Here is a 15,272-nt window from a genome sequence, read left to right on the forward strand (position 1 = left end):
TGTCTATCTTTATATCAGGTCCAGTTTAATTATTCTTCTTAAAAAATAATTTGATGTAAGAAAAAGTATAAAAGATTACTTTTTTTTTTGCTGAGGGATGGGAGCAATAGCATGGGAAAATTGCTGCTTGACTGTATTTGATCATGTGATAATGTTATTAGCTTCAGTTGCCAGAATGTTACATTTAACTGCAGGTCTGATCTTCTATCAAATAGTAATATCTTCATCAGAATGTAGTTATGGAATGGTTATATAAGTGTTTGGATAACTTAATCTCTTCTAAGATTTCTCAACATTTCCTTAAAGCGTTACCTAAATTCTAAAGGACTAATCTGTAATAGAATGAATTTGTGGAATTCTTGAAGCTTTTGCTCTACCTTTTGGCTTATAGTAAATCTTAGTTGTAGTCTTATTGATTATATATATTAAAAGTGATAGTAGCCTGTAATCTGTAGGCTTGTCTTATTTGTACCATAATTAAAACAGAGAATTTGAAAAGTAACTTTGTTTTCTCTGCATAGAGAAAATCTCTGCTGGCTTTAGAGAAGGAAGAGGAAGAAGAGAGAAGTAAAACTATTGAGAGTTTGAAGACAGCATTAAGGACGAAACCAATGAGGTGATTTTTTATTGGGTTGCAAGTACTACTTGTCTCTTCTCTTTTTCTTTCTTTTTTTTTTTGTGGTCTTCCTCCCTTCTTTTTTTTTCCTTCTCTTGTCTTTTTTTTTTAACACTAGCCAAACTTTTGAGGAAGTTTTAAAAACATGTAATTGAACCATGGATGAAATACTTTAATTATTGAACATTCAATAAATTGTTTATCTTTGGTTAAAAGGTATGCAGACTTAAGCCATTAAATGGCTAAAATTAAAGAGAGAGAGACTAAGAAGCATTGGTGCAGATGGTATAGGTGTTGGGGATGTAAAATGGTGTGACCACTTTGGAAGATGGTTGGGCAGTTCTCAATGTTAAACATAGTGCTGTCATGTGACCCAGTAATTCTACTCCTTGATGTATAGCCAAGGGAAGTGAAAATATGTCCCCTAAAACCTTGTATGTGTATGGCACTATTATTTATAGTAGCCAGAATTTGGAAACCCCTAATAAATTCTATCAACTGATGAATTGATAAGTAAAATGCAATATAGCCACACAATGGAATATTTTTCGGCCATTAAAAGGAATGGAATACTGATATATGCTCCAACACAGATGAGCCTTGAAAGTAATCATGTAAAGTGAAAAAAGCCAGACACGAAGAACCACTTATTGTGTGATTTCATTTATATGAAATATCCATAAAAAGCCAATCCATACAGAGAACCAGAGAGAGAGGGAAATGGTCTTTTGAGGGTGATTCGAGTATTCTAAAATCAGATAGTGACAGTGTTGCACAGCTTTCACTTCCCTTGGCTGTATATCAGGAGTAGAATTGCTGGGTCATGTGGCAACACTATGTTTAACACTGAGGAACTGTCCAGTGGTTTTCCAAAGTGGTTGCACCATTTTACATTCTCTCCATCTATACCATCTCTACCAATGCTTCTTTTTTTTTTTTTTTAATTTTAGCCATTTAATGGCTTAAGTCTGCATATCATTTAATTGAAGACAATTCATTGAATGTTCAATAAAGTATTTCATCCATGGTTCAGTTAACTAAAAGCCACTGAATTGTACATTTGAAAGTATGAATTTTATGGCATGTGAATTATATCTGAATAAAACTGTAATAAAAGAAATAGATGGGCAAACTAATGGAGTTCCCATTGTGGCTCAGCAGGTTAAGAACCTGACATAGTATCCATGAGGATGCTTGTTTTATCCCTGGCCTCACTCAGTGGGTTAAGGATCCAAGTGGAATAGGTTGCAGATGTGGCTCTGATCTGGCATGGCTGTGGCTGGTAGCTGCAGCTCTGATTCGACCCTTAGCCTGGGAACTTCCATATATTGCAGGTGCGGCCCTAAAAAAGAAAAAGAAAGCAAAAAGAAAGAGAGGGATGGGCAATCAGCTTCTACTTTTACCTCTCACACCTTCATTTTCCACTAAGGCCTCTAAGTTTTGGTGGGAGATGGGGGTGTTTGAAGGTAAATTTTATTAGCACAAGTGCTATGAATGAAGCTTGGCTGTATCTAGATCATGTGGTCGATGAGATGGCTGGAAAATAAAGATTCACTATGTTTGACTGTAAAATGCTAAGAAAAATCCACTGATTCCTCAAAAATTATATACAGTTGTATAACATAAGTTTTCTAGCCTGTCTTAACAGTGTTTCCTTCCGTATGTGTGTTCTGAATTCTCAGATGTTAATGAGCATCCAAGGCTAAATAAGTTTGGAAATTCTGGAGTGGTTTCATCAGTAGGTTATGTTACTTCTGAACTTTTCAGAGGCTTAACCTACAGATGTGTAATATGAATTATTATTGATTGACTTTACAATAAGTAAGTAATGTAAATATTAATAAGATTAGGGCACAGTAATAAAGTATTACTTTATGTATTGGGATGCCATGTATCAGGTCATACAAAAGAATGTTTTTGCTGTAAACCTTAAGGAAATATAATTTGTTTGGCAAGTTATTATCCTGGAGTTTAAGGATGCCCTCTGACTTTCATGGATATGGGGCAGCCTTTGGTCAGTGGTCAACACATAAAAGTACGTGGGGACTGGATGCTATAATAACACAAGATCAGCAGATGAGTTTAACCTCAGGCAGATATTCTCAATGTCTTCTTGTTCCTGATGTTCTGTGGTTATAAGATATGTTAATTGATTATATCAGTTAAGATTTTATTAATTCAAAAGGAGATTTTTTTCACACTTCTGGTTAGACTGACCATTGGGTCTGTGCCAAGGAAAAGCCCAATTAAGAAAACTTCATCAGCGAAATTCCTGTTGTGGTGCAACGGGATGGGTGGCATCTCTGAGACACCAGGACACTGGTTCAATCCCCTGCCTGGCACAGTGGGTTAAAGGATCTGGTGTTTCTTTTGGTACTTTCAGAGCTACATCTTCTTACTTTCTCCTGCCTACTCCTGCCCTGAAACTTTTCCATTAAGAGCTATTAAAAGATTCCAAAGAGAAGTGTATCCAGTCACTCGCGATAGAACATAATAGAAGATAATGAGAAAAACAATGTGTTTGTGTATATACATATGTATATATATATATGACTGGGTCACCATGCTGTACAGCAGAAATTGACACAACATTGTAAATCAACTATAAAAAAAATTTTTTTAATTCCAAAGAGACTTAAGTCTGGTACATCTCATCCTTCTTTTTATGACAGGTTTGTAACCAGATTCATCGACTTGGATGGCCTGTCATGTATTCTCAACTTTTTAAAGACCATGGACTACGAGACCTCGGAGTCTCGAATACATACCTCTCTCATTGGATGTATAAAGGCACTCATGAACAACTCTCAAGGTCGGGCTCACGTCCTGGCTCATTCTGAGAGTATTAATGTAATTGCTCAGAGTCTGAGTACAGAGAACATTAAAACGAAGGTAGCCGTGCTGGAAATCTTGGGCGCTGTGTGCCTGGTTCCCGGGGGCCACAAGAAGGTTCTGCAGGCCATGCTGCACTACCAGAAGTATGCCAGCGAAAGAACCCGTTTTCAGGTGGGTGCTTCCTTCTTCATTCAGGCCTCCCGACAGTGCCTTTTCCTGCCCTGAAGGGGAAACAGAACTTGAGATTTCCCCCTGTGGTGATCATTCATGTCGTGACTTCAAGCATTTCCTTCCTCTTAGGCAGAGAGTAGAATATTCTTCCTGTAGTTAATCAGTCCAGGGTTGTGGATTTACAGTAGTCCCCTCTTACCTGCAGTTCTGCTTTCCACAATGCCAGTTACCCACAGTCAACTGTGGTGTAAAAATATTAAACAGAAAATTCCAGAAATTTTAAATTGTGCAGCTGGTCTGAATAACATGATGAAATCTCAGGCCATCCTGCTCAGTCCCTCCCAGGATGTGAATCATCCTTTTGTCTAGTGTAGCCACACTGTACACAGCATTCAGCGGTTCATATAGGGAAAACATAGTCTCTGTAGAAGTGTATATAGGGTTCAGTACTGTCCACAGTTTCAGGCGTCCACTGGGGATCCTGGGACATACCCCCTGAGTATGAGGGGAGATTACTGTTCTGAACTTAAAAACATAGCCCTGCTTCCTACACATTATATTATATGCTTTTTGATCCACTAAATGGGTGATCCCTAAAAATTTTATGACTTGCCATTCTTGATTTAGGATCTATATAAACAGTGACATTATGTCACCATATTTCTACTCAAATATAAAAAGCAAGCAGAATTAACCAAGCACAGTCATTTGTACTTTGTTTCATTGTATATTTGAACATAGATGATGTAAGAATTTTGAAAGCAAAGTTTTTAGGACTAATCTTAAGGGGAAAAGCTAGCTTTCTATGGATCAGTGACTAGACATGAGTTTTTAAAAATTAATTTCTGAATAAAATGAGTGTAAGGTAAGCAATTATATTCAGCCCTTTGTTTTCACGCTTGCATCCTTGGTAGACGTTAATTAATGACCTGGATAAAAGCACGGGGCGGTATCGAGATGAAGTGAGCCTCAAGACTGCCATCATGTCCTTCATCAATGCAGTGCTAAGCCAAGGCGCAGGAGTGGTAAGAGCCTCCTGTACCTCAATTTAAAATACACATTATTAAAGAATAATTTTTAAAGATTACAGATTATGTAGTCTAAAGAGCCTATATATGTACTCATCACCCTTTTACTTTCAGGAAAGTTTGGACTTTAGACTTCATCTTCGCTATGAATTTCTGATGTTGGGAATTCAACCTGTAATAGATAAATTAAGGGAACATGAAAATTCCACATTAGATAGGTAAGTCAACATTAGATAGGTAAGTTCATGCTTTTGCTGTGTGTATAGAGTCCGTCTGTGAACTATTTGTGACCTAAGGAACTTGAACCAAAATGTTGCCGGCTAATAGATGTTTTTATAATAAGGCTTCTCTCAATGGAAGAAGCAGCACATTGCTTAGGGAACTTGTGTAGTTTTGACTTTAGACTTGAATCCATATCCTTGTCCTGCCATTTCCTTGCTGTGTATTCTGGTCAAGTTACTCAATTTTTCTGAACTTTACTGGTTTTATTCCTGAAGAAATAATGATGCTGCTGTTTGTTGCTCTCTTTCAGAGCTGTTAAGAAAGTTGACTGTAAACTATGTGGAATCACTGGGCACCTTTGATAGACAATCTCTGAATGTTAATTTCCACTTTCCTGTTCATTTGCTCTTGTCTGCAGTCATTTTACAATTTCTAACATATCCTCCCAGCTCTCAGATCTTGCCTTTTACTACTCTTCCCCCTCATGCACACACTCCACCATGCTCTTCTCCTTGATATTCCATGAACATGTCAAAATACCCTTGCCCCAAGGCCTTTGCACCTGCTATTTCCTCAGCATTAAAAGATCTTCCCAAAGATGTCCAGATGACTTGTTCCCTACAGAGACACCTTTTCCAACCTTGGTGTTCACCTTCCTCACCTCACCTCCCATCATCTCTATTCCCTCTACCCTGATGTATTTATCTTCACAGAACTCATCATCCCTGGTGTCAATATTCAATAAATATTTGAATGAATAAGTGAATGGCATGAACATTTGTTTTGTAATCTTTAGTTGAGTGGTCAGTCAAGTTAGTTATATCGGGTTTTCATTCTATATATTCTGGGAGTAGAACCTGGATTTGATTATTTTGGGATTTGATAAACCTTTATGCCTTGGCCTCTATGTGCTAGACATCCTAGGCTTTTTGTCTCTTGTAGTGATCTCATTTCATTTAGATGATAGAACATGGTTAAGGGAAGACATTCAGATTTTGTTGTCTTATTTCTTTTAGAAGTATCTGAAAATTTAGGAAAGGCCATAGTATTAATGTGCTGATTCCCATGTGCCTGTGTTTGTAGGATGTTCTACTTTTAATAGCTTTTCTTTAACTGACTTTCAGGCATTTAGATTTTTTTGAAATGCTCCGAAATGAAGATGAACTAGAATTTGCCAAAAGATTTGAACTGGTATGTATGCTTACAATTATTTTGATTTGACTCAGCAGTTCATAGATTTCCCTGTTGTAATGTGTGTCATAGCGTTGACATGTAACTTCAGAGCAAAATCAAATTTCTGTTTTGCTAAGTGGCTAGATTGCCTTGGATTTGTTTACCTTACCTTGTAGAAATTGATGAACTTGGATGTTGGACTTGGATTTCTTTTTCATATGAAACAGGTTCACATAGACACAAAAAGTGCTACTCAGATGTTTGAGCTGACCAGGAAGAGGTTGACCCACAGTGAAGCTTACCCTCACTTCATGTCCATCCTGCACCACTGCCTCCAAATGCCTTGTGAGTGTATTTGTGACTTACCTGAGTGTCTGGGAACATTTGGACATCAGCCAAAGGCCTCTGTCTTCTGAAGAGTGTGGACTAGGTTGGGTGCACACCAGGCATTCCCGACCTTGGTTTTGTGACAGTCCAGTGTGTCTCCACACAGCTTAAGGGGTGTTGTGAAGTTCTCAAAATGACATGAATTATAACTCGCTTTGATTTTAAAAATAAATATATGCCTTACAGTACATTTAGAAAGGGGTAGAAAGTGCCCCTCAATCATATAAATGATCATTGCCTGTCAGAATTTCAGAAATTTTGGGAAGGGGTGGTGCAGATGTTGCAAACATCTCTCTGGTTCTGTGGCTCTGGTGGATGACCACTGTTGAAAAATGCTCATCCAAGTTTAGAAACCACTTGAAGTATTTCCACCATTCTTTTCTTTTTTTTTAGACAAGAGAAGTGGCAACACCGTTCAGTACTGGCTACTGCTGGATAGAATTATACAGCAAATAGTTATTCAGAACGACAAAGGTCAAGACCCTGACTCCACGCCTTTGGAAAACTTTAATATTAAGAATGTCGTCCGGATGTAAGTTTCTTCTTATTTGGCAGCCCTTGAGATAATAGTGACAATGTAGGACATTTATTTCAAAATAGCAAGTGGGAGAACTGAAATGTTCTAGAGGTCACCCTTGAGTTCCTATACGTATGCATGTCATATATCTACATAACATCTGAGTTCAAAATGGGTTTCAAACATGCTGAGGATTTTCTCTGCAGTAAACAATTTTTGTACCCAGAAAGCATGCATTTAGCAGTGGGTCTTTGTGCTTTTTCTAATGAATGCTCCTTTAACTATTATACAGGTTGGTTAATGAAAATGAAGTGAAGCAGTGGAAAGAACAAGCAGAAAAAATGAGAAAAGGTAAATGATGAGGTCCTGATGAGAAGAAGCCATGTTATTGGTTATTGGACAACTCTCCTAACTGTATATTTTAGAAAGTTGCATTGAATCTTCTTACTTTTTTACTTTGGTGCATAAACAGTCTTTCCCCTCCATGTCTTCAGGGCACTTAGCCTGGTTTTTCTTGAATCAAACTATCTTAGTTGTCACGCTGATTCCCAAATATTTCCTCATTTTATTATAACCACGTAAATTTTTTGGAAACATTTGCTGTTCCGTATCCATTACTTCAAATTTTCTTAACTACCATTCATCCCAACCTTCCCCATAACTTTTAGAGCACACTGGGTTTTAAGAAATATAATAAGGGACCCCAGGGAGAACCCAGAATTTTAAAAGAGAAGTATAGGCCTCTTGGTTTTAGTGGTCCAGTTCTCCCTGTGACCTTAATTTGGCTCCAGTTATAAAAAGAGAATTCATGAAGATAATCACTGACCGTTGTAGATGGTTGTGTTATGGAATATTAATAGGCCAGAGCTTGGTGAGTATCTCAGTATGTCTTTGGTAGCAACACTCAGCATCAGATCACATAGGGGGTCATTTATGCCCATCATTAGGCCAGCCACTCACAGAATGGATGTAACTTTTCCCCTCCTTAAAAATATTAGCAATTATAAGTTGGACCCATCGAGAAAACAATCATACTCTGGCCACTGCTCTTTCACTGGGCTGCTGAACTGACTTCCTCTTCCCTGTCCAAGTGATACAGTCACAGCCAGTGAAATACAAGAGCACTCACCCCCACCTTCAGTGTGTTAAAAAGAAGGTCCAAGAGATGCTGAAGCATTTCCTTTCCTCTCATCACATTTTGTCCTTTTCTGTTGAGCAGAAAAGCAGGCTCACCACTGATAGGGGAAAATACCAAGTGTGATGTTCTGAGTTCTTCATATGAATTCAGGTTGCTCTCAAAGAAGTGAGGTTGCACATACATTTTTATAAATAAATTCCAGAAACTGCTATAGGAAGAATAGAGACAGCAACTAAAAGTTAGGATAAAGAGAGATTATACCTGAGAAGGGGGACAGTGAGTGGTACTGTAGGAATATATCCCAGAATGTGGAAGCTCAGATGTACAAGTTGAAGGGGGTACTTAGGGTCAGTTGAATGGGAACTGCAGCTTCCAGCCTACGTCACAGCAACTCGGGATCCAAGCCGCATTTGTAACCTACACCACAGCTAACAGCAACACCAGATCCATAACCCACTGAGCAAGGCCAGGGAACGAACCTGCATCCTCATGGATACTAGTCGGGTTCGTTACTGCTGAGCCACAACAGCAACTCCTCATGCTCATTTCTAATTGGTGGAAAGAGGCCCTGATAATACTCATTTTCCCTAGTGGGACTAAAGGGCTGTGTCTAGAACAGGTTCTGAATTAAATGCCAAACAGTCACCATTCACCTCCACAGAGCATTGCTCTAGACTGACTGGAGAGCCTCTTCAGCCTTTACAGATTGTAGTTGATAAAAGTTGTTTATCTGAAGCCCCTCTGAGCACCAGTGCCACTGAGCCCACAAATTGCTCCTTTTGTTAAAGCAGAGGAATGTTTATCTAATAAAGAGTCTCACACTCACTCTCAGTCAATTTTCTGTTCAGAGAAAATGCTTCAGCTTTGAAGAGCTCCCCATTTTTATGTCCAATTGTTTTCACATGTAGAGCACAATGAGTTGCAACAGAAATTGGAAAAGAAAGAACGAGAATGTGATGCCAAGACCCAGGAGAAGGAGGAGATGATGCAGACCTTAAATAAAATGAAAGAGAAGCTTGAGAAGGAGACCACAGAGCACAAGCAAGTGAAGCAGCAGGTGGCAGACCTCACGGCCCAGCTCCACGAGCTCAGCAGGGTGAGGCTGCGGACCCCAGGCCGGGTCCCCTGTCACCAGGCAGCTGTGGGGCCTCACTTATTCTGGAGCCCCATCCTTAAGTAGACAGTTCTGCCAGGCAGAGTAAAGCCTGAGCATCTCCTGACCCATCCCAGGGGCTTGGCACCTGCGCCCTTGGTTTGCCGCACTCCTTAGGCAGCAGAGGCAGTTGTGGTGTGTGTTCTACAATCAGATCCTCTCACATGGGCAAGGAAACCCTGTTAGCTCCTGAAAACGAGCACTGATTTCATGAAAACCAAACTGTAGGGTGGCTCCAGAAGTGAGTGACATGTGAGCCCTTTCCAGACAAGCACTGGAGTGCCTGCCCCACACAAGTCCCTTCAACTTACTGCCCCTTTAAACCCACACTCTCAGATGCATGACCTTCTCTATGATATACATGTTAGGCAAAGTTTCAGACCCTCAATGTCATCCAGTAAGTTTGCTTCTTCCATTGATCTTCTTTTCCTATTTTTATTTCAGAGAGCTGTCTGTGCTGCAGTCCCAGGCGGAGCCTCGCCTGGAGCCCCTGGGGGACCCTTTCCTTCTTCTACGCCGGGGTCTCTCCTCCCTCCCCCCCCACCCCCACCTCTGCCAGGGATGCCTCCTCCTCCGCCCCCTCCCCTCCCTCCAGGGGGCCCCCCTCCTCCCCCAGGGCCGCCTCCCCTGGGGGGTATCATGCCACCTCCTGGTGCTCCACTGGGTCTGGCACTCAAGAAGAAGAACATTCCTCAGCCCACAAATGCCCTGAAATCCTTCAACTGGTCGAAGCTGCCTGAGGTGAGCCATGTGGTCCAGCTTTCCCACTAACGGCTGGCATTCACAGTCCACTGTGTTGTCCCTGACAGGGGCACATGCCTAGCTGTCTAGCGATTTCATTTTCTAGTATGGACTCGGGGTTCTCACTGCTCGGATATTTAAGTCATAAAGCTTCTGAAATAAATAACACATTATTTGAAGCCAGCTCATTCTGAGCATCTGGTAGAGTGAAACATTGGGGATTATGGCACTTTTTAAAAAAGAGCAACATCTGTTGTTTTTGTGTCTGACTGTAAACCCCAGCATATTAACTTGTTGTTTGCAGAACAAATTGGAAGGAACAGTATGGACTGAAATTGATGATACAAAAGTCTTCAAAATTCTAGATCTTGAAGACCTGGAAAGAACTTTCTCAGCTTACCAAAGACAGCAGGTAATAGCATGTGCCCTCCAGATGCTAAAATAATTAAAAATTCATGTTCCTGTGCACAATCCCTGGGCCATCTACCATAACCGTGATATGATAAGCATCTTAATTCTAGGCTGTTGTCTACCCTGCTATCTTCCTGCAAAGAGCATGGTGCGTGAGTCTGCATGTGTGTCTAGGTGCCTATCTGTGTGTGTGTGTGTGCATGTGCGTGTTAAAGGTATTTCAGTTCCTTGTTAGGGAGCTTCATACCTTGGTGTGTGTCCACATCCTTGACTTCATTGGTAGAAGGAGTTCTGAATCTTATTGTCACTTGTGCTTAGTCAAAGGGGTCACCAGGTAAAAATATTAGTGGGAGAGTTACCTAACTTGTGGTGTGGCCTCCTCACAGTATTTGTTTCTAAGTCTATTTTAGTTATATCTGACTATATATGTATGATATATATGTATATATATCCATATATGTATGAGATATATATATATGTATATATGCAACTATACACACATTCATATATACATCAGATGGTTATTGTCAGAAGGACTGTTTTGAAATAGATGGGACCTTTAGAAGTATGGGGGTTGGGAGATGACTGTAATTTGGCAGCTAGATAGAGCCCAGAGAAAAGTTTTTAATTTATGTCATGAGCATGATTGATCGACTCAGAAGTAGGGCTGTGAAGGCTGAGCCAGTGTGGGAGTGGCAATGGGACAAACAGGACCCGAGGAACTTCTAAAAAGTGAGCAATGTGATAGTTGTGAAAACGTGTGATTTGGTCCTTGCTGACATGGGCGAGAGGTCAGCGTCACTCTCTGAATGAACCCCGGTCATGTCTGCGTGGTGAGTCATTCTCCAAGAGGGCTTCTTAGAGTTCACAGCAAGGTGGCTCCGTGCAGAGGGTCCCAGAAGAACACGGAAGAGGTGGCGTGAGGTTCCTAAACAGCCAACTGGAGACCTGGGAAGGGAAAACAGCAAGTCCCAGAGTGTAAGGAGAAAGGGTCTAAGGTGACCGAGGGAGAGAAATAATGAGAGCAGAGTGTGTCTTAAACAGGAACAGGCGGATGCCGGGCATCTGCACAGGGGCTTTCCTTGGGCTTTGCTGGGAGGCCCTTAACTCCCGCGTGAATCATGCCCAGGGTGGAGCATCCTCAGACAAGCAGCAGACTTCCTAGTCTGCTTCGGCTTGGCCTGTTTCCCAAGAAAGAGTGTCTCAGAACAGAACTGCCAAGCACCGAGGGGGAAGATGGAGTGAGGCTGACGAGAAACAAAAGCAGAGGGTTTTCTTTTTCAAAATGGCCTTTGATGCAACCAACATTGAATAGAAAAAGTAGTATGTCTTTAGCTGGAATATTTTCACTTGTGAGGGAACATGTATGCGGTGCCCTTTATTTTAATAAACTACAGAAATGCAAGCGGTTGCCTGCTATGGCAGCATGACTGTAAAACAGGAGCTCTCATCTGGCTTCCCCCAAAAGTATGAAGGCCAGCTTGAGAAATGTTACACACGTTAAATAAAGGATAATAAAGAAAAAGAAGATAAAACATTGCCCACCTGAAATCAGGACACCTTATCTTTCAAAGGACACACAAAGGATGTGTTGAGAACTCTTGCAAGGCAGATGCTTGGTCCACGCTTATTCCTGGGTGGCTGCACCAGGCCTCCTCTCTCTCTTCACTGTCCCAGGAAGGTTTCCTCTGGGCCTTAACACGAAGTAGGACATTTCCTGGCAGATTCAAATAATCTTCTGACCTCATTACACATCCCATTGACATCCTACCTCCATTTCAGTCACTTGTAGTGGTCTGTTTTAGTTGCCTAAAATGAAGGTTTGGGGAACTTAGAGAAGTAAATAAAAGTTAGGGAGAACAGCAGTTATTCCAAACGATGCTATTCAAGTCTGAGCTTGTGGATTGCATTTATTATGAAGGCAGGTGGTTGAAAAAGCCAAGTTTACAAGATTCATAATTAACTGGCTTACAGCAGAAGGTGCAGAAGGATGCTGCCAAAATGCTCTGGGAAAAATATGTGGACAGTTCTCAAGAGCTCTGGGAGATGGGGTTGCAGAAAGCCTAGCAATTGGGTAACTGTCTCCTAGCAACCAACTGCTGTTTTAAATAATCAGTAGTCCTGCCAGTCAGGATAGACCAGAACATTTCAGTTGTACTTAATGCTAAGTAATAGACTGGTAAGTAGAATCACTTGTGACATTTCCAATAACACTTCACGGAAAAAAATTTCAACATACCTGCTCAGCTTGATTCAAGTACGTTTCCCCACTTGGTGTAAGAATGTGAGATGAGAGTTCTTAAACCATAAGTGTGTTTCCCAAATGAAGTTAATTTGAGCCATTCCATTGAATTTACTGAGTGTTGAGAGGCAGAAAATCGAAAGATGAAGACATTCTAGGGGGAACACATAATATAAAGGAGAGAGGGTGCCTGTTGTTGAGTGTCCCCGGTTTCATAACTAATGGCAATGTCATGACCTATGCATTTTCACTCTCATCTTGGCAGCGATCATTGTCACACCTGAGCTGCTCTCTTTCCTTCTCCCAAATGAATACTGGGTACCTTTTTTCCTATCCTCTTTCTTCCCTCCAGCACTATAAAGGCCCTAGTCAACCTCTCTGTATTTCAGCCAATTGTGTGGCCACGTAAATTTCTCACAGAGGCAAAGAACACATGAATACCACTGTTTGCATGTGTGCAATAGGAACACCACACAGAGTAAGATTTTGAAAAAAATCTCAAGCTTCAGATTAGTATAATACAGGTGAGCACTGATTAATGACATTTAGGGGAGATCTGATGTAAACAAGTGTACACACCTGTTGATTTGAGAAATATTCAGTCATTCAAAACAACAGATATTAATACTGTCTGCTTTGCACATGAAGAACTCTAGAGGACACAGCTGTGTTAAACTATTGCACAGGTCTACAGTGCAACTTTCAGTATAAAAGCAGAGGTGAGGAAAATCTGTCACTAAGCATAATACAGATTTACGAGATGATAATCAATATTAAGTATCCATTACATTTTTGGTGCCAAGTACCATATACACAGTTCCCAATCTCATCAATCCTTAAAGTGAGCTCTCAAGGAACTCTTACACTCATTTATTCATATAATTAATCCTCACACTACCTCTTTGAAGTGAATCTTATTCCTGTGTCATAGATAATAAAATATGGCTCAGTGTGTATTCAGTGTCCATATAGGTCTACAAGGAGCGTAATTCTCAGTTTCACTTTGTCCTTACACCATGGTCTTATTCATTGTGAAGGTTAGGCTTTGTAAAGGATTTTCCTTAACTCCAGCTTTAAGAACAAGACCATTTCTAGTCAGGATTTGTTTTCCAGTGTAGATATCAAAGGTGTGCAGAGCTGATTGTGTAAGCTTACGTGCCACATGAAATGCAATTTAAGAGCGTGCAGTTATTCCCCAATTCTCATTCGCAAAGTTCATTTGAAAGTCAATTTCTTAAATCTCAGAACCTCTTTTTCTCACTGAAATAATAGTATACATGATTTCCAGACCAGCCACAAAAGGCTTATTTCAATACATAATGTAGCACATTGCACAGTAGTACTGTTTTGGATACAGTTAAGCAATAACCACCTTCGTTTTGTGGGAAGTTTTTCTCTTGGGACGTCATAAATTCATTGTCCCTATCCATGCAGTTGACAGAGGGAAAATGAAGTAAAGGTGCTACATTTACTTAAAGGGAGTCCTATCTTGGGAGCAACAGTGGACCAGCAGACCATCTCCAGCCCTCTTCCATGTGCTTTGCCTGGGGACACCCCTTCTTTACAGGTCCTGTATCAGCACAGAGTATAACATTTCAAAGCCTCTCTGCTCTGACTTAGGGAACAAAGGATAACTCCTATCCCAGCCTCCAGAATCTGACCCTCCTGCTAACATGTAATATACACATCGTTCTTGGGTCTCCATCTGGAATATTTACGAGTATCTTCTGATTTTTTTTTATAAATGGTCAAAGAATTTTCCTTTTTTGTTCCTTTTACTTTCTTGTTATTCTGTATATTTTTTACATTGAAGTTATATGATTTAGGATATTGATTTTTTTTTTTTTTTTTTGGTCTTTTGAGGGCCACACCCAAGGCCTATGGAGGTTCCCAGGCTTAGGGGTCCAATCAGAGCAGTAGTTGCCAGCCTACACCACAGCCACAGCAATGCGGGATCCAAGCCACATCTGTAGCCTACACCACAGCTCATGGCAATGCCGGATCCTTAACCCACTGAGTGAGGCCAGGGATCAAACCCGCAACCTTATGGTTCTTAGTCGGTTTCGTTAACCACTGAGCCACAACGGGAACTCCTAGGATAATGATTTCAATAAGCTTGGTCCTTAGCCATGGCCCATGAAGGCAGAAGAGAAAATTGTAAATAGTTGTTTTTCTTAGGACCAAAGTAGAAGGTAGAACTTCTATAACTGGACTACATGGTAAGAGTTAATTAAATACAGGGTTTTATATAAATATGAGTGCGTGCGTTTCTCTGGAGAGGGATCTCCAGCTTTTATCAGTTTACAGACAATTCTCAACCTCAAAAAGCCTAAGAACCATCCACATAAAGGTTATCATTCTCTATGAAACATTGAGTCACTATTTCATGGTAGAATCCTATCTATAGGAATCATCAGCACTGGCTCATGAAAATGCAAGCCCCAACTTCCTTTTTATTTTCCAAATGCTAAACCCTACACTAAAAATCATGTGGAAAAATCAGACATCCTGTTAGGTGGAGCCAAATGTAGACAATTCTATCATGTTTGGCCCAGCCAATTAGTGAAATAATTTAAAGCTTCAAAAAGAATGTTAACTTATTTGAAATAGGCGTGGACACATTGTTATTTTTAACATT

General features: G+C 40.4%; 1 protein-coding gene across 1 annotated transcript in view; it reads left to right on the top strand.

Moving 5' to 3' along the window:
* The window catches only part of DAAM1 (dishevelled associated activator of morphogenesis 1), a 175,850-nt gene that overhangs the window by 125,605 nt on the left and 34,973 nt on the right, over nucleotides 1-15,272 (top strand). The window contains exons 5-15 of the mRNA XM_047767453.1: nucleotides 522-616; nucleotides 3,289-3,622; nucleotides 4,537-4,647; nucleotides 4,765-4,868; nucleotides 5,997-6,063; nucleotides 6,273-6,390; nucleotides 6,826-6,964; nucleotides 7,242-7,300; nucleotides 8,996-9,183; nucleotides 9,685-9,981; nucleotides 10,286-10,393. Coding sequence (XP_047623409.1) covers nucleotides 522-616; nucleotides 3,289-3,622; nucleotides 4,537-4,647; nucleotides 4,765-4,868; nucleotides 5,997-6,063; nucleotides 6,273-6,390; nucleotides 6,826-6,964; nucleotides 7,242-7,300; nucleotides 8,996-9,183; nucleotides 9,685-9,981; nucleotides 10,286-10,393 — 1,620 coding nt within the window. The remainder of the gene's footprint in view (nucleotides 1-521; nucleotides 617-3,288; nucleotides 3,623-4,536; nucleotides 4,648-4,764; nucleotides 4,869-5,996; nucleotides 6,064-6,272; nucleotides 6,391-6,825; nucleotides 6,965-7,241; nucleotides 7,301-8,995; nucleotides 9,184-9,684; nucleotides 9,982-10,285; nucleotides 10,394-15,272) is intronic.

The sequence above is a fragment of the Phacochoerus africanus genome, chromosome 2 (genome assembly GCF_016906955.1).
Source record: "Phacochoerus africanus isolate WHEZ1 chromosome 2, ROS_Pafr_v1, whole genome shotgun sequence".
Taxonomy (NCBI): Eukaryota; Metazoa; Chordata; class Mammalia; order Artiodactyla; family Suidae; genus Phacochoerus; species Phacochoerus africanus.